At 63.2% G+C, this 17,144-nt stretch overlaps 2 protein-coding genes across 2 annotated transcripts in view; both read right to left on the bottom strand.

Annotated features, from left to right (window-relative positions):
* Positions 1-3,054: 3,054 nt before the first annotated feature.
* On the bottom strand, positions 3,055-9,787 carry F7 (coagulation factor VII). The gene is made up of 8 exons (XM_036831655.1): positions 8,943-9,787; positions 7,786-7,946; positions 7,210-7,234; positions 7,022-7,135; positions 5,525-5,665; positions 4,572-4,681; positions 4,221-4,344; positions 3,055-3,707 (listed from the first exon to the last, which is right to left on the bottom strand). Exons 1-8 carry the CDS (start codon positions 9,010-9,012, stop codon positions 3,109-3,111), a joined length of 1,344 nt encoding a protein of 447 aa, XP_036687550.1. The 5' UTR covers positions 9,013-9,787; the 3' UTR covers positions 3,055-3,108.
* Positions 9,788-11,627: 1,840 nt separating this feature from the next.
* MCF2L (MCF.2 cell line derived transforming sequence like) overlaps positions 11,628-17,144 on the bottom strand; it is a 131,002-nt gene continuing 125,485 nt past the window's right edge. Inside the window, 4 exon segments of the mRNA XM_036831389.1 lie at positions 11,628-13,175; positions 13,286-13,389; positions 13,457-13,569; positions 14,839-14,960. Of these exon segments, the coding sequence (XP_036687284.1) occupies positions 13,090-13,175; positions 13,286-13,389; positions 13,457-13,569; positions 14,839-14,960 (425 nt within the window). The 3' untranslated portion in view covers positions 11,628-13,089.

Genomic DNA, 17,144 nt, shown 5'->3' with positions numbered 1-17,144 from the left:
GGAGGGTGGCTGGGTGTCCTTCTGTTTATCACAGCCTCCTGATTGGAGCCTGGGCCTGCCCGGTGGCAGGGCAGGCGGGGGGGAGGTCAGGGGCAGGCGACCGCACTGAGGGCATGGTCACCCTGGCCTGTGTGGCCGTGGGGAGGTCCTGGCCCAACCTTGTCCTTGTCAGGAACCGTGTCCAGGGGGGCCTGCTGTGGGCACAGGAGCACTTTGTTCTGAGAGAGAAAAAAACCGTCATTTTATAGCTTTCAGACGTTTATGTCTAGCTCTGTTTTTGTTCTTACAGCCACGATAAAAACCAAGTATCATTTGCCCATCTTTTCTCTAGGACAGAAAACAGGTTTAGAGAGAGGTGGAGCGTTAGTCCATGGCCGTGCGTGGTGGACGCGGGGTTAGGACCCGGGGCTTTCTGCCCACGCGGGGCGGGAGGTGTGTGCACCACACGGGGCCCTGGGCCGATCTGCCAGCCAGGAACCTCCCCTCCTGGAGTGGCAGGTGTGGGGCATGGCCCGAGCGTCTCAGCTGACCGGGGCTCTGGAGGAAGAGGCCTGGGAACTGCCGGTGGGGTGAGCGCCTGTGCTGGAGGTGAGGGGGTTGTGCTGTGTTCCACGCACCAAGCACACCTGACGCGTTCCACGTATGACACCCTGGTCGCTTGGCTTGTTCGCTGCTCTGTGTCCAGCACGGAGAGGGGTGTCTGGCACACAGTAGGTGCTCAGTAAACACCAGTGGACTGAATGAATCAGTGATGTCCCAGAACGCTCCTGCTGGGCGCCCAGGCCAGGGCTGGTCTTTCGCAGGGTGGTCAGTGTGATGTGCAGAGCCTGGTCCCTGAGCCTGGCTCGCCTGGTCTCTGTGCTGCCCTGTCTCTGCACTGCTGGGCGTGTGGGGCGAGACTGGATTCCCCGCGCCTGGCGAGGGGAGATGGTCCATGCGGGTGAGGCACTGCGGCGTGGCCCGGCACTGCACCCACCGCAGCAGTGAGGCCGGGGAAAGCGGGGCAGAGCCGGCAACCTGCCCACGACCTGCTGAACCCCTTGGGTCTGAGTGGGCTCCTGGCTTGGCCCCTTGAACCCCACATCCCCTTTCTTCCCAGGAAGAGGAGTCCAGCTAGCTTTCATTTCCAGGAAGAAACAAGAGGCTCAGGGCCTCCAGAGACCTCGGGCATTTTGGTTGCAGAATTTCTCAAGTGTCTGCAGTCTGAGCTGTTTTCTGGGGGCACCTGGACGTTTGCAGATCGGCTTTCCTGGCCTTGGCCAGGTGGCCTGTCCTCCAGTGCTTCGTTTTACCTGCACCGGTTTCATCCTCATGACAAGCATGGCAGCGGGCCCCATCTTGTAGACGACACGAGGGGCGGAGAGGGTTGGTGGTGCAGCTGAGGGGGCTAGAGCCAGAGCCACCCCAGGAGGTCTGGCCCAAGGTCGGAGCTCTCAACGTGTGTCCGGCGAGAACCCTAGAAACTACCACCTGATGGGGCAGCAAAGCGTTTCTGTGAAGGCTTAGATGGTGAGCACGTGAGGTCTGCAGGTCAGACGGTCTCTTCTGTTCCAGCAACTCAGCCCTGCGGTTTTAAGGGGCTGTGGGTGACGCATAGTGGAGTGGGCAGGCCCCGGGGAGCCTTTATTCCCAAACACGTGGCCAGGCTTGCGGAGCCCTGGCTACTCAACAGGCTGGACTGTCCGCCAGAGCACGTCTGGCACTTTAAGCACGGCGTCCCAGGCCGGGACGGGCGAGTCTTGAGGGAGGTGGGCGCCCGCTGGGGTGGCCTTGCCCACCTGGCCGGGTTCAGGTGGGGTCAGGTGCTCCCCTCCCTGGTCCCTGGTTCCTCATTCTTCCCAACCTGAGGCCTGTGTGCCCATCACCTGAGGGACTCGATAAGAAGGTAGGTCAAGGGGCCTCACCCCCATCCAACTGAGCTGGGCAGGACCTGGGAACCTGCATTTTTTGGAGCATCCCTGCTGGTCCCCAGGCAGGTGTCATCTGCTGGGGCCTCGGCTGGAAGAGACACCCAGTCCTCAGGGTTGGGGACTGTAGCCTCCAAATCCATGAGAGCTGTTGCGTTTGGAAACAGCTTCACGCAAGGTTCACTTCAGCAAAGATGGTGATTGTGAAGGAGACCTGCTCAGAGATAAACACGAGGGACTCCGTGAAATGCCTCTGGACAATTCAGGCAGGGCAGGCAGGCAGGCACCGGGGGCTTGGAGGAGGCTCGGCTGCTTGCTGTCCGTGGGGGAGCAGGTGTGCAGAGCATGAGGCCGCGTGTTACGGTCAAGTTCGCACACTTAGAAAAGATCTGGGGGCTTCCCTGGTGGCGCAGTGGTTAAGAATCCGCCTGCCAAGGCAGGGTACACGGGTTCGAGCCCTAGTCCGGGAAGATCCCACATGCCACGGAGCAACTAAGCCCGTGCGCCACAACTACTGAGCCTGCGCTCTAGAGCCTGCGAGCCACAACTACTGAGCCGGTGTGCCGCAACTACTGAAGCCCATGCACCTAGAGCCCGTGCTCCACAACAAGAGAAGCCACCACAGTGAGAAGCCCACGCACCGCAACGAAGAGTAGTCCCTGCTCGCCGCAACTAGAGGAAGCCCATGCGCAGCAACAAAGACCCAACGCGGCCCAAAATAAATAAATTTATAAAAAGAAAAGAAAAGATCTGGAAGGATATTCAGCACAGTGAGTGGCGGATGCTAACAGTTTTTCTGTAATGAAGATGAAACACTTGAGTGAGAGACGAACGTGTGGGGAAGCGGCACCGTCACCACGGGTGGACACGTCACCGGGGGTGGACACTCACGCCTCTGCTGCCGGCCCGGCGCGCCCAGTCCCCGCGTGCTCTGCCCGGTGTGTCACCTTCTGTCCCCCTCCCCTCTCCATCTGCCTCTTTGAAGCTTAGTCTCTCTTTCTCTCCAGCTCCTCAGAATCTCCCTCAGGTTTCTCTCTGTCTCTCCATCCCTCAGTCTCTCTCTATCTGTCAGTCTCCCTGTCTCCCTCTCTGTGTCTCTGTTTCCGCTTCCCCTTCCCCTGCCCCAAGAACCACAGGAGAATTTCCAGCTTTGGTCCGCGAAGACCGGGCACACACGGCGGCTTTATTTGCGGGGCGGGTGCTAGGGCAGCAGCGGGGCCCGGACAAGGCCCCCCGAGGGCGGCGGGGAGCCCATGAGCCGGCGGAGCCAGGCCGTGTACTGGGAGACCCGGGTGTAGACGCCGAAGTGGCCGGCGGCCGCGCAGCCCTCGCCCCAGCTGACGACGCCCGTCAGGTACCAGGTGCCCTGGAAGTGGGTGGCGTGCGGGCCCCCGCTGTCCCCCTTGCAGGCGTCCTTGCTGCCGTCCGTGTAGCCGGCGCAGAACATGTTGTCGGTGACGACGGGGCCGCCGGGCCTCCTGCGCGACTGCTGCCGGCAGTCCTGGGTCAGGAGCCGGGGCACGTGCACGGCCATGAGCCGGCGGGCCGTGGCGCCGCGCTCCAGGAGCTGGCCCCAGCCGCTGACGGCCGAGAAGCGCACGAAGGCCAGCGTCCCCTCGGCGAAGGCCGGCTCGGGCAGGCAGAGGGGCGCCACGTGGTCGCCGAGGGCCACGGGCCGCGCCAGGCGGAGCAGGGCCAGGTCGTGGTCCGTCTTGCCCCGGATGTACTTGTCGGGGACGATGACCTGAGCCACCTGCCGCGCCTGCTCGTCACCCTCGTCCTGGCTGAGGTCGTGCTCGCCTGCGGGGGGGACCGTCCACTCACTCCCCGCCTCGCCTCCCGGGGCCCCGCGTCCCCCACCCCCGGTGGGCGAGCAGCCTCCTGGGGCTGCCGGGGGGTCAGCGTGGGCGTGAGTCGGGGCGGATCTGGCCCCGAGGTGCTGGAGGCAGGTGAGGGGTTCGGGCGGGCAGCCGTGGCTGGGTGAGGAGAGGGTGTCCCGGTTCCCCTGGTTCTTCCAGACGGGGCCTGGCCCTCCTGGGGTCCTCGTCGTCCCCTAAACCCACCGGGCAGCGCAGCCTTGGGTGGGGCACCCCCTCGGGGACATTGGCGGGAGCAGTGTCACCCCAGGGCCGCATCTGGGTGGCAAAGAGGCTGAGGTGGGTGGCCACAGTGGCGCTGTGGGTATGGGGTCTGCCCAGACGCTGCCACTTCTCTTTGTGGGGAAGGTCACTGGTTGTGGAAGCCCCGAATCTTAGCCCCGAGGTTATCATTCAAGGACCGTCTCCCGGCAGAAGGAGGTGCCACGCAACCTACCCAGCACCACCGTCAGGTTCCTCCAGCTTCTGAGTCTGTCGAAACAGTGGGCTGCGGAGACCACCCAGACGGTGTCGAGCAGGGAGCCCCCACACAGCAGCGCCCCATTCAGCTTCAGCATGGCCTGACGGGCACAGCAGATGCTGGACGCTCGCGTTCCCGTCGTGGCTGCCTTGGGGGCTCCCTTTCCCGTGCACCCCGGGTGGGGGCTGCTTTACAGGCCGCCTCCGTCCGGCTAAGGGGTGGAAAACTGGTGGACGCTGGCCAGACAGTGGGCACGGCGAGGCTGGACTCCTCTGTGCATGCCCGGGATCGTCACCCAAGTTCGACCCAACGCTCCTGGAGCCTTACCTGCCAGGGACACTCTCCTTTGGGGCAGACGTGACCACCCACGATTCGGCCTTGGGGGTTGCTGTCGTTTCTTTTTTCCAGAACAGGCATTTTTCCGCACGGATATTCAACTGTGTAAAACAAATCCAGCAAGACGTGGGGATGTGTGAGGTGCTGGTGAGAAAGGCCAGGGGCCCTGCGGACGGGCGGCTGCGCCTCTGGTGCTGCCCAGGGCTGCGGCAGGCCCTTGCGGGAGCTGCCGGGGAAGCAGATGGCCCAGGGTCCTGGAGAGTGGGTCCCGCTCATTTTCCAAGGGGGGAAGACGTGCAGCTTGAAGTCACTAAAGGTGTAAAGGATAAGCTGTGTAAGGTGACCGGCATCTCAGACAATCAAGCTGCTCTTCTGACCCGGCTCTAAGTTTTCCATCCTCCAAGAAAGCCCCAGGCCAGAAAAGAAAGCCTTTAGAGGCGGCAGCTGAATTTCAGGCTTCCTAGACAAGGCTGGGTACATCCACCTCTGGAGAGACGCAGGTCTGGGGGTGGGGTCAGCTTTGGGAGCTGCAGCCCCATCGCCTTTAGGCTGGGTTGGAGACGTTTTCCATTTTCCCAAAAGTGCTTGCCGTTGAAGAGACTTGGAATGCAGAATCGTGCTGCAGTCAGTACAGACACTGGGTGTGGTGCTGAGCCCAGCGCGGGGAGTGGGCGTGGGCAGCGCGCTGCCTTCTGCACCTGCCCCCTCTCCGGGGCTCCGCCCTGCCCACCGGGGCCCCTCCCTGCTCGGGGGGCGGGGGGCGGCCGCCTCCACCCCAGCTTCCCCTCTGCCGCGCAGAGCGCGCCGGCAGTGCCTGGTAGATGCTCAGTGATGCTATGCTTCCCCCCACCCATCTTGTAGCCAACGGGGGGACGTGTGTCAGGACAGTGCTCATCGGAAATGAAACCACGCAGCCCTGGACCTGGTCCCCGAGGGCCTGTTACCTGTGGGCGTGCAGGACACCCCGTCCGCCTGGAGCGCGTAGCCCTCGTGGCACCAGCAGGTGCGCCCAGCCTCCGCGTCATCCCTGCAGAACTGCTCACAGCCCCCGTTGTCATTCGGGCAGATCAGCTGGCTCTTCTTGTCTGAGGGCGGAGGGCATGGCCGACAGGGGCCCCGGTCAGGGCAAGCCAGCCCGGGGGCCACCCCTCCCTGGGCCAGGGGCCGTGTTCTGCACGAAGGTGGCACCCAGCTTCCGGCTCCAGGGACAGCCTGGCAGCAGGCTGCTCTGCAGACTGACCCGGAAGGGCAAGACCTGGGGTTTGGGGCGGGGTCCCACGTCTGAGCAGCCTCGCCAGTGGGGATGCGGGGCCGGCACGCTGTGGCCTCCACACCGTCACCCCTCCCAGGCTGGGGAAAGCAGAGGCCCCTGGGGACGGTGGGCGAGCCCGACTCAATCGGAGGCCAGCCCGCGAGCAGCCAGAGCCAGCAGGCTGGTCTGCAGCCGGGGCCTGGTGCCCCAGGGAGCCGCCCGGGCTGGCCGCTGGCTCAACCTGCCTCTGAAAAAGGGAACTTTGTTGTGGGCACGTGGTTGGCTCGCTCTGCAAGTCCAGGGCCACCAGCGGGAAGGCCTGTCCTGGAGGTGAATTCACACCAGGACCGCTGAGCACCCAAGCCCCAGGTGACCGGCGGGGAGCCTCCTCCGTCTCTGACCGTGGTCCTTTGAGACGAGCTAGGTGGCATCAGAATGTTCACAGGTGGGGAGGGATCCCGGGAAGTGACTGCCCCCCTCTGATGAAGTCGTCCACTTTAATTTGATCTGCCTGATAAGAGTGTTGTTTTCCTGGGGGCCTGGGGCCACCTGGCATCAGCGTGACCCCTGGAGGGGCTGGACACGGGGGTCAGCCACATCCTTGTGCCTGAGCCCCAGTGGGACCTCAGGATCCCGGGGCTTGTGGGCGCGTCCCTGGCGGGTGAGTCTCTGTAAGTTCTGTCCCACATGGTCTCGGAGAACAGAACACCATCCACAGGGCTCCCGGGAAGAAGACGCTGGGAGCTCACACCTGGCCCCTCGGCTGTTTGAACCCATATCCTTTCCTGTGTGATAACTGTAACCGTGCCTGTGTCGGCCTTCAGAGCATGCTGACCTTCTAGCAGATGACTGAAGCTGAGGGTGGTCTGGGGAGCCCTGAGCTGTGTGATACTGTAGTACTGGGCCGACCCTTGTAACAGCAAGTAGGCAAGGCCGAGCTTCCCTGACCACCTCGCCACTGGGATGTGTGGAGCTGGCGGAGATGCAGTGATTCCCCGGGCCCCTCCGGGTGCATCAGAATTTCCCAGTGCCGGGAGCCCAGAAGGGGACAGGGCGTCAAAAGTGAAAGAATTAGCACCTTAGAACCCCAGATCCGAGACTCTCAGGTTGAGGCCCTTCAAGGTCACCGAGGCCAACCTCCCCCCAGGCCGTGCTCAGCAGCCCCCCCGGGGGCCCCGGGCCTCCTCACTCGTCTCACAGTTCCGGCCCTCGAAGCCATCCAGGCAGAAGCAGAGGTAGGACTGGAGCTGGTCCTCGCAGGAGCCCCCGTTCTGGCAGGGCCTGGAGGCGCACTGGTCCCCGTCTGCGAGCAAGTCAGTGTCAGGATGCCGAGAGGGGGGCTGGCGGGTAGAACAAGTCGGCTGGGCACATACTCACCGTTGTAAGAAATCCAGAACTGATTCTGAGGGAGCAAAGAGGAAGGTGCGTGACACAGGCGTGCACCAGAGGCAACGCTTATGGTCCCCGCGGAAGGAGCTGGTGGGCTGGGGCGGGCTGGGGGGCTTCTGACCCGGCCCTCGTGATGGGCTCTGAAAGCCAGACTTTTTTCTCTGGAGACGAGGTGGGTGCATCCAGGGGAAGCGAGTTTTTTCCTAATATCCACCCACCATCGCTAAGGCCACCAGAGGTCACAGATTTCCTCTCCCAAGTCAGGATCCCCAGGCTTTAGCTCTGCCACGTCCGAGCTGTGAATGCGGACAAGACACCCCCGCTCCCTGAGCCCCCAGTTCCTCCTCGGATGCTGCGTGGACTGTCCAGTCACCCGCTGAGCGGGAGAAGGTGGCAAAGGGACGCACGGGCGCTCTGCCGACCGCAGAGGCCCCGTCAGTAAAAGGGATTCCCGAGGAATCTTCTGGCCAATGACGTAAAACCCGCAGGGTTGTCGTGAGAATCAAAGCAGGCCTCACAACCGCGGGGTGGCCGCCGCACGCCGCTGGCCCCAGGCGAGCTCACCGTCCTCTCCTCGCTCTGGAAGATCTCCCGGGCCTCCTCGAAGGAGCAGAGCTCCTCCCTGCACTCGCGCTCCAGGGATCCCGGCCACAGTTCCTCCAGCAACGAGTTGGCGCGCCGGGGCCGGTGCAGGACGCTGTGGGCTTGCTCCTGGGAGACAAAGACTGGAGGGCGGGCCGTGAGACGCTGGACGCCCGGGGGGGCCCGCGCCCTCCCGTCCCCCCACCCCGCCCTTCCGCTAGGTAATGGGAGTCAGAGGGCTCCTGTCCACAGGCCTGGCTGAGTTTGCAATGGGAGCACGTTCTCGCTGCTGCCAACGGGCAGCACTGCACAAGCTCTGTGTGCAGGAGGAAGGCAACGTGCTCAGTAGGTCGTCATAGCACATTCGCACCCTTGACCTGGTCCCTTCACTTCTAGGAATTTATCCCGAGGAAATGCTCTGAGACCTGCACAGAGACCCAGCCATCAGGAAAGCTGGAGACAAATCATCTGAAACACTAAATGATGGTGCCCCATGATGCTTAAGAAGGTGCGCTATTAAGGGAAAAAAGAAGACAAGCAGGAAGGACCATGGGCGGCACCAGCTCTGCCACTCGGACCCCAGAGTCTGGCCGTGGGATCTGAGGGACGACGTGAACCGGACTTTACGGGACAGTGTTGGTGCCTGATTCCCACCTCGGCCCCTCGGTGCTGGAGAGTCACGATGACAGCTCACAGAGCTGTCCCCGTGTTACCGGCTCAGGCTTCCCAGTGTCTGCGAGGGCGGGGTGCAGGGGTCACAGGCGTGGTGGCAGATCATCACGGTCCAGCGTCCCCACACCGTCCCTCGCGCCAGCCCCCCACCGAGAGGCCGAGAGAGCAGAGTGAGAGAGGCACCTCTGAGCCCCAGATCCTGTGCCAGGGGGTGGGGGGTTGTTGGCGGCAGGCGGGGGGCGCCCACTGTTGGCCGGGGAATGCCACGGCTCCCAAAAGTCTGGAAAATAATTCCCCGAAGCCTTTCCTCCAAACGCTGGGCCAGGCCCTGGGCACCGTTTGCCGTTCGGAAGGAAAGCAGATCAGAGCGGAGCTGCCAGCAAACGGGAGCGCCCAGCACGTGGGCCAGCTTTGGGGGTCGGCTTCCCTTCCGCTGGGTGAATGGGGAAACCTCCCCTCCCGCGTACCTGCCACCAGGGACCCCCGCAGGCCAAGCAGAAGGCAGAGGAGGGCCAACCCCCGGAGCCGAGGAACCATGGCGAGGCCCTGGGTCGCTTAGTCTGTTGACTTTCCAGGTGGGGAGGCGGGCAAAGTTCTCCAAGAGCCGGAGAGGGTGGGGGAGGGAGGCCTCGCCTCCCAAGCACACGGGCATGCGGTCCCCCACCTAGTGCCTGCTGACGGGACAGCCGGGCCGCCCCAGGGCACGGGCCTGGGGACTCGGGCTCCTTGTCCGAGACGAGACACGGGCGTCAGGATGCATGTCTGGCGTGTGCAGCTCAAATGCGGCTCAGAAGTCTGCAGCCTGAGGACGTAGGACGGCAAGCTGGGAAACAGAACTGAACTGCGGGTGGAGAGCCGTCCCCCGCAGTGATGATACTGGGAAAGGGGAGCAGATTTGGGGCGTGAATGTGAATATTTTGTCACAGGGGAGGCCTGGTTTCTCAGCCAAAGGGCCCCTCTGGGAGCGCGAGGGGGAGGGGTGCGCGCCCCCAGCAGAGCCCCTGCCCCTGTCTCAGCCCTGGAGGGCCCGGGTCTTGTCCCTCATGCCCTCCTGGGCCCAGGCCACCAGCTGGGGTGACCAGCTATCCTGGCTGCCAGGCACGAAAGGGTTTCTCAGGACGCTGGACTTTCCAGACTTAACTGGGACTGTCCTGGGCCCGTTGGGCTGGCGGTCACCCTGCAAGGCTCACTCAGGCGTCCAGCCTCCTCCAGAAGTAGCCTCCTCTCCATAAACGGGTGGAGGCTGGGGACACCAGCTCTGCGCATTTATCTTCAGAGGGGGAGCAAGGAGACCCAGCTGTTCCAGGCGGGTCCGGCGCTACTCCCTCCCCAGATGGAAGGCAGTCCTTAGAGGACAACATTTTACTTATCACCTCTGGAATTTCTATTTGTTACTGTCAACAATTGTTTAGGAATTCAGTTATACAGGAATTTATTTGTGAAGGGGGGAGGGGGAGGGGAGAGGAGGGGGAGAGGAGGGGAGGGGGAGAGGAGAGGAGGGGGGAGAGGAGGGGGAGGGGGAGAGGAGGGGGAGGGGGAGAGGAGGGGAGGGGGAGAGGAGGGGGGAGAGGAGGGGAGGGGAGAGGAGGGGGAGGGGAGGGGAGAGGAGGGGGAGGGGAGAGGAGGGGGAGGGGAGAGGAGGGGAGGGGGAGAGGAGGGGAGGGGAGAGGAGGGGGAGGGGAGAGGAGGGGGAGGGGGAGGGGAGAGGAGGGGGAGGGGAGGGGAGAGGAGGGACTCTCACAGCCCTTCGTGGCGACGCCTGGGCCCAGTGGGTGCAGCAGCTCCGGAGTCAGACCACCTGGCAGGGTCCCATCAGGGTCCGTCTCCTCCCAGCTTGGGGAGGAAGGGGCTCATTCCTTTGAGCCTCACTTTCTTTGCGGGCAGCGGGCTGCTCGTCCTGCCGAGAGCCTGGGGGTGTGCACTGCCCTGCGAGGGCTCCAGAAGCACCACCTGCCACCCCTGCCGGGTGCAGCCACTGCCCGGGGCTTCCTCCGGCCCCAGGGCTGCCCACCTTCTCAGACCGAGTGCAGCGCGGTCACTGGTCACTGACTCCTAGGGCTCCTCTCCAGCCGCCTGACCCAGCACCACCCCCAGGGGCTCCAGCGACGGGAATCTGTCCAGTCCCAGGTCTGAAGGCAGGTGTCCCAGGGCCGCGCTCCCTCCAGAGGCTCTGGGGGAGGGTCCTTCTGGACTCTTCCAGCTCCTGGGGCTCTGGTGGCCCTTGGTACCCCTGCCCTGCTGAGCCAGCCCTCCAGATTCTGCCTCGGCCGGCACGTGGCTGCCCCCGCCTGGTGTGTGTGTGTGTGTGTCCAAATTTCCTGCTCCTTATAAGGACACCAGCCATTGGACTAGGGGCCACCATGACCCCATCTTAACCGCCTGCACCTGCAGCGACCCTGTATCCAAGCAGGATCACCTTCCGGGGTCCGGGCGGACAGGGGTCCTAGGGCGATGTTCGCAGCCCGGTGCCCCTGGCTTCCCTCGGATGGAGCGGAGCCGCACCTGTGTGGGGAGCCGCGTGAGGGGCGTCCTGACCCCAGGCCCAGTGGGGACAAGGCTCGGGGGTGAGGAAAGAACTCTGCTCCTTCTAGGGCTTCTCAAAGCATCACCGCTGAACCAGGTTTCCACAGACAAACGACCTGCCAGGCACAGGGCCTCAGCATGAATTAGGGCAATGCGAGGGACAGAGGCCCTCAGGTCCAGGGTGACGGGGTCCCCGCAGAGGTGGAGGGGACGCTGCAGGCCAGTGGGGACCTGGCTTTGAGGAGCCACTACATCCACTGACACTTGTGCTATTTCTCCCAGGTGGCCGAGCACAGGTAGAGTTCACCCTATCTTATTCCTGCAGAAGAACCCCTGACAGAGGGGGGAGGGGGGGGGGACATGGGCGCTGGGGTCGAGGGCTCAGGGATCAGGAGGCCCCACTCGCCCTGGGCCCCTCCGGCCCACACTGGCATCTGGGGGTGGGGGGCGTTCCAGTGAGGGCGAGCCTAACATTACCACCCAGTTTCAGATCCTGTGCCTTTACAGAGCAAGGCCGACAGCAAGAGGTGCTGATGTTTATTCAAACACCAGCCATACAATAAAGAACTCGGATTTTTAAATTTCACTTACATCAGTAGCGTAAAAAAAAAGGAACAGTGACTGAAGCATGAGGTTTTAAAGTGCTTTTATGAGGAAGAGATCACAAAAACGGTGGACAATCCCAGGCTGGGATGGCAGGAATGGTGCCTGAACAATCAATATATTCAGTAAATTATGTGAAGCATCATTTTCCAAATAACTTATACACCAGGAGAAAAGCTGCCGGGCTTGTACGCCGTATACTATACACTCCAGAGAGGTCTGGCCCTGCACAAGGATGGGGAGCCCGTGGGTTGGGCTGCAGGGGCCTGGGGCTCAGGGGGGGCTGTAAAGTGACACATCGCCAGCAGCTTGGAGGCTATAAATACACCCCTCACAGTGGGGACGTATGTACACACATCGACATATATACACACATATAAAAATATCTGCCCCAATCAGACAGAGAAAGAAGCGTTTCCAAGGAACAGAATTTGTTTCTGAAACACAACAGTAAAACAGAAGAGTTTTCTTTCCAGTTCTGCCTTGATTTGAATCAGATTAAACTCTGCTCCTGTGCTCAGGACAGTTCCACACAGGACATGCAAGGCGGGGGAGGCGGGGGGCCAGGAGCTCAAGTTTTCCCTGGGCTCCTGTGACAACATCGGTTCAGATGACACCTGCAAAAACTGCATCTTTACATAGTCTTTAAAAACAATAAAAATATCCTAATTCACTGAAGTGTGTTAAAAAATCAAGAGTCCCCCATTTGTTTTTCTGTAGAAAAGAAGGTTAATATTTTATAGTTTACATTTTCCTTTGAAAATTAACCTACACAGGCGAAGGAATTTCCTTGGTTTCTAACTGCCTGTGTTTGTAGAAACGCTGCCTGATTCTACCGAGGGACGTCCTTCCACTCACCTGTGACCAGGTGGGCCACCAGTTTCCACGAGAGCGGGTCCCCCAAATCATTCAGCGCCATGTAAACCCCAATAACAAAAAAGTTTTATATCAAATACAGTATCAAATTGTCATTTCACGTAAACACAGTGATTCTTGGCGAAGATCAGAGGCCAAAGTTATCACCAAAAAGATGGCCGTAGAATTAATCCTTGCTTTAAAAAAAAAAATGTGTAGAAGACAAACTAGCCTCCTGCCCCCGCCCCAAGCCGCTGGGTCAGTGAATCGGTCACTTCTTTTGGAAGCAGCGCCACAGAACGCGTGTTCCTGCAGAAAGCACCGGACCAGAGACGTCGGAAACCAAAGGGGAGCGGCTGCGGCCGAGGCCGAAGGGGAGTCCGGGAGCCCTTCTGCACCGGAGGTCTGTCGTCTGCAGCCCCGTCCGTCCGACTCCCCGAGGAAGCCGCGGTGCCGCGCTCTTCCTGCGCCGTGGGGCGCGGTCCTGGCGCCGAGGCCGCAAGGCGGACTCTTCCCGAACCTTCGTCTGGGGCCGCGGCGGCGCCGGCGTTCCGCGGGCGCCGGCCCCTCCCCACGCCGCGCCGGCCCGAGCAGAGGCCAGCTCCCAGGGCCGCAGGCGGGGTGGCCGCGGCGCTACCCCTGCAGGTCCGCGAGGGCGGCCGCGCAGCTCTCGCTGCAGCTGGACGACGCGCTCAGCAGGGCGGACCCCGCGCTGGACTCTGCGGACAAGCAGGCGAGCGGCTGCCGCGCGTCCTGGCCCCGCCCCGGCCCCGCCCCCGCCCCCGGCCCCGCCTCCGCCGCGGTGCCTGCGCTGCTCAGGGGGCCGTACCTGGGCTGCTCAGGCACCCGGGGGCGCCGCGCTGGCCGAGGAGCGGGGACAGCTTGCGGGCTGGCAGCCAGCCCTCGCCGCCGGAGCTCAGGTTCCGCACGAACCTGCAAGGGGCGCGGTCAGGGTGCGGCAGCGCGCGCGGGCTCCGCGGGGGCGCGCGGGCGGTCTTACCAGAGGCCCTCGTCGCCCTCCTGCACCAGCTCCACCTCGTCCCCGCTCCTCAGGACCAGCGCGTCGGGGCCCCCCTTCTCGTCCAGCCCCGTGACGGTGTACTTCCCGGGGACCTGGGGAGGGGACGGCAGGGCGCATGGCACACATGGCACGCATCTGCCGGTGCCCAGCGTCCCGGGTAGGACGAGAGCCTTGCCATTCGCAGAGCTTCCGGTGGGGCTATGGCCTTACATTGGGAAGGTCTCCTAGTCCAGGGAGACGCTGGGTCTCACGTGGCGGCCACTAAAGCTGAGCAGCCTGTGCAGTGCCCTTGGCTGCGCCCCAGTGCTCCCACCACACCCAGCTCCTGCGGCCCCAGGGCCTTTGCACCTGCTGTTGCCTCTTCCTGGGCCGCACCTCTGCCCTCACCGCGCATGCTCTGCCTTTTCCTAGCCTTTCACCCCAGGAGAGGGGGGATTCTTGTCCGCCTTGCCCCCGTTTGCCCTCAGTGCCTGACACATCAGGTGCTCGGCACACCTGTGGACGGAGCTGCTGCGCCATGCGGACTCTGAGAAGGGGAGGCCGTTCTGCTGGATTGTGGGGCTCCAGCCTCACGAGCAGCGAGACACACGACTGGGAGCCCCTGAACTGTGCAGGGGTCACGCGCCACCAGGCTTGGGAGCAGGGAGAGCCAGGCCAGTGTCCGTTATCCTCACGGGAGCAGCTGCACCCTCTCTGGACACCCTGTCGGGGCCCCGACTGGCCCCGAGCAGCACCTCACACCCTCCTGCTACACCGAGAGCGGAATGCAAACCCACGAGGCCTGCCGGGCCTCCCTGCCCGCCAGCCTAGGTTCCCCCGCTGGTCCCCCAACGCCCTGGCCGGCTCTTCTCACCCTCCGGCCTCCTCGGGAAAGGCTGCCCTGGCCGCCCGAGACTCTCCCTCCGTTCTCCTCCATTTACCTGTGTCTACCCCTCCAACTCTGGGGCGCTTTGCTCGCTGCAATAAGCCAGGTGGGGACCAGGGCAGCACTGAGCGGGCAGTGAATAACTGTTGCTACCGTCCTGACTGATGACTTAATATGTAAACAGTTTCCTCTGCTGCTCGCGCTAAAACAGGACTTTGCTTAGAGAGCAAATCCGTACCGTACAGTGAGATTCTCTGAGACAGATGGCGGTACACACGCAGCTTTAAGAAAGCTCCCCTGAGGGGCAGGTCAGAGGTGTGCACTGCCCCCTGTGAGGTGGTCTGGTGAGAACTACAGGAGGGCGGGCACACAGCCATGGGGCCCTGCACCTGAAGGTCCCTCCCTAAGCCCTAGGAGGCACGGCCCCGAGCTGCACCGCTGGCACCCTGCCCCCCGGGACCAGCAGTGCAGCTGACAAGGCGGGAGTCAAGGTTACCAGCTTCCTGAGGCCCACTCTGCCTTCCTCCTCTGCGTCCGAGGAGTTGATGGGCTCCTCGGCGCTGGACCAGCCGTCGTTGTCCTCAGGAGCCTCTGACGGGTGAGACGTTTTGCTCCAACCTAGAGAGGACCAGGCCCCGGTGAGGACCCCCTCAAGGTCGAGGGCGGCCTATGGACGTCCCCGCCACCCACACGTGTCGGCTGGGGGAGCCTGCCCTTCCCAGCGGCGCGTGAAGGCGGGCCAGACACCCGCAGGTTTCCGCTTCAACCGTGCAAGCCGCCCAGGGGGCCTGGGCCACAGCACCTGCTTCCACGGCCAGAAACGAACCCCAGCTTCCACCGGACAGCTGGTGACCCCGCCCGTCCGTGTCGAGGCGAACGATGAGGGAAAGGCGTTTGTAATCAACACCTGCAACGCTCAACACCCATCGGCCGGCCGGCCTCACGATGCTGGGTGCTGAGGGCACCCAGGCCAGGGGGGGTGCCGCCCTGTGCCAATCCCCTGTCTGAGCTTCCTCGGGTCACGGGTGGGGAAGAAGCTTCCTCCGGGCTTTATAAACTACGTAAACATTCCTTCTACTGCCCTGTGTCCCCAAAGAGTAGCCGCTGCATTTCCCACTGGGGGAGAGCGCAAGTACGTCGTGGAGACATACAACGAGTGCCAGGAACGAAGCGAGAGGCCGAAGCCACACGCCTGTGGTTCTGGGTGCCAGCCGCCGCCCGTGTTCAGTGGCGCTTCGGCAAGCGGGGAGCGGATCCAGAACCGGTTCCCAGTCCCATCCGGTGTGGCCAGAAGCACACCTTCTCCTGGGAGAGAGGGAGCGAGGGAACCACGTGGACAAGGGCAGAACGCATGCCTGCACGTCCCCCCACCCCTTGCAGTCAGGGTGCAGACAGAGGAGCGGCTGTCCCAAGGCCGACACTTCGAAGGCTGGCAGTGACAAGCTTGTGTTAAAGCGGTGTCAGGGAGCTGCCTCTGTCTTCACAGAAAAGGGAGCTGGGACCCAGAGATCCCCCCGCAGCCCGCAGAGCACTGAGTCCCTGCTCCAGGCCAGGCCAGGCCCGGCGCCGAGACCCTCTGGCCCTGCCTCTCCAGCTGGGCAGGGGTGGCGAGCACGACCCACGGCCCCCGGCGGCTGGCGTCCATGCAGGAAGCCACTAACCACCCTCGCCGCCGGCTTCGGCACGTCCGCAGCCGCCCAGGGCGGGAAGCTCAGACGGACGCCGGGCGGGGGTCACCAGGGGCCCCGGCGCCGGGCAGCTGGCCACAGATGTCCACCCCTCCAGCCCAGCGCCCATAGACACAGGGCTCCCAGCCAAACGGAAGCACGTGTCCGAAGGGGGACAGCGAGGGCAGAAAGCCGACGCGGCTCCCTGGGCAGAGGGGCAGCCCCTGGAGACGGAGGCGTGTAAACCCCCGCTTGAGAGCTGCGTGGACGGACGGCTCTGCCTTTTGGTCACACCGGCCGCCCAGGCCTCTGAGTGACCCTCTGTTAACAGGTGGGATGGTCCCTCTGTCAACACAGTGACACGGGAATAAGCATGAAGTGCTGAGCCCCACGGCCCACTCTTAATCCATGTAGGATGCTGGGCGCTTTGAGGAGGACATCAGGCCGAGGCAACTGTGAATACGGTCACCTCGTCCCAGTAGAAGAGTTGCTGACACTGATACTGAAAAAACAAGGGGCTGATGGAACTCCAGGAAGCAAGCACTTGGCATTTTCAAGAGTGCCAGCCAGGAAGGCCTGCGGCTCACTGTCACCTGCTGTGGACTGAAGTGATTCCCATGGATGGGGGAAGGAGGGGGAAGGAGGGGGAAGGAGGGGGAAGGAGGGGGAAGGAGGGGAGAGGAGCCGGAGGGGGAGGGGGAGGGGAGGGGAGGGGGAGGGGGGGGGGAGGGGGAAGGGGAGGGGGAGGGAGGAGGAGGAGGAGGGGGAGGAGGGAGAGGGAGTAGAAGGGGTGGGAAAGGAGGGGAAGGCAGAGGAGGAGAGGGGAGAGGAGGATGGGGAGGGAGCAGACGGGGAGGGGAAGGAGGGGGAGGAGGGGGAGGCGAAGCAGGGGGAGGGAGAGGGAGGAGGAGGGGGAGGGAGGAAGGGGGGCTGGCAGCTGGGCCCGGCCTCAAGGCTCTAACACTCATCTACCGGGACGTGAGGTCACCTCACCTGTCTCACAGGTGAACAGAGGCGCTGGCAGAGGTGACCCACTGGGCTCAAAGGCAGTAGACGCAGCGTCTGAGCCAAGTGCAGCTTCCCACACAAGGAGAGTCAGCAAAGCAGGGAGATGCCTCGGGCACCCCTGGGCCTT

This window comes from Balaenoptera musculus, chromosome 18 (assembly GCF_009873245.2).
Source record: "Balaenoptera musculus isolate JJ_BM4_2016_0621 chromosome 18, mBalMus1.pri.v3, whole genome shotgun sequence".
In the NCBI taxonomy this organism is placed as follows: domain Eukaryota; kingdom Metazoa; phylum Chordata; class Mammalia; order Artiodactyla; family Balaenopteridae; genus Balaenoptera; species Balaenoptera musculus.
The sequence above is the reverse complement of the archived record's forward strand: the minus strand, read 5'-3'. Positions and strand labels throughout refer to the sequence as shown.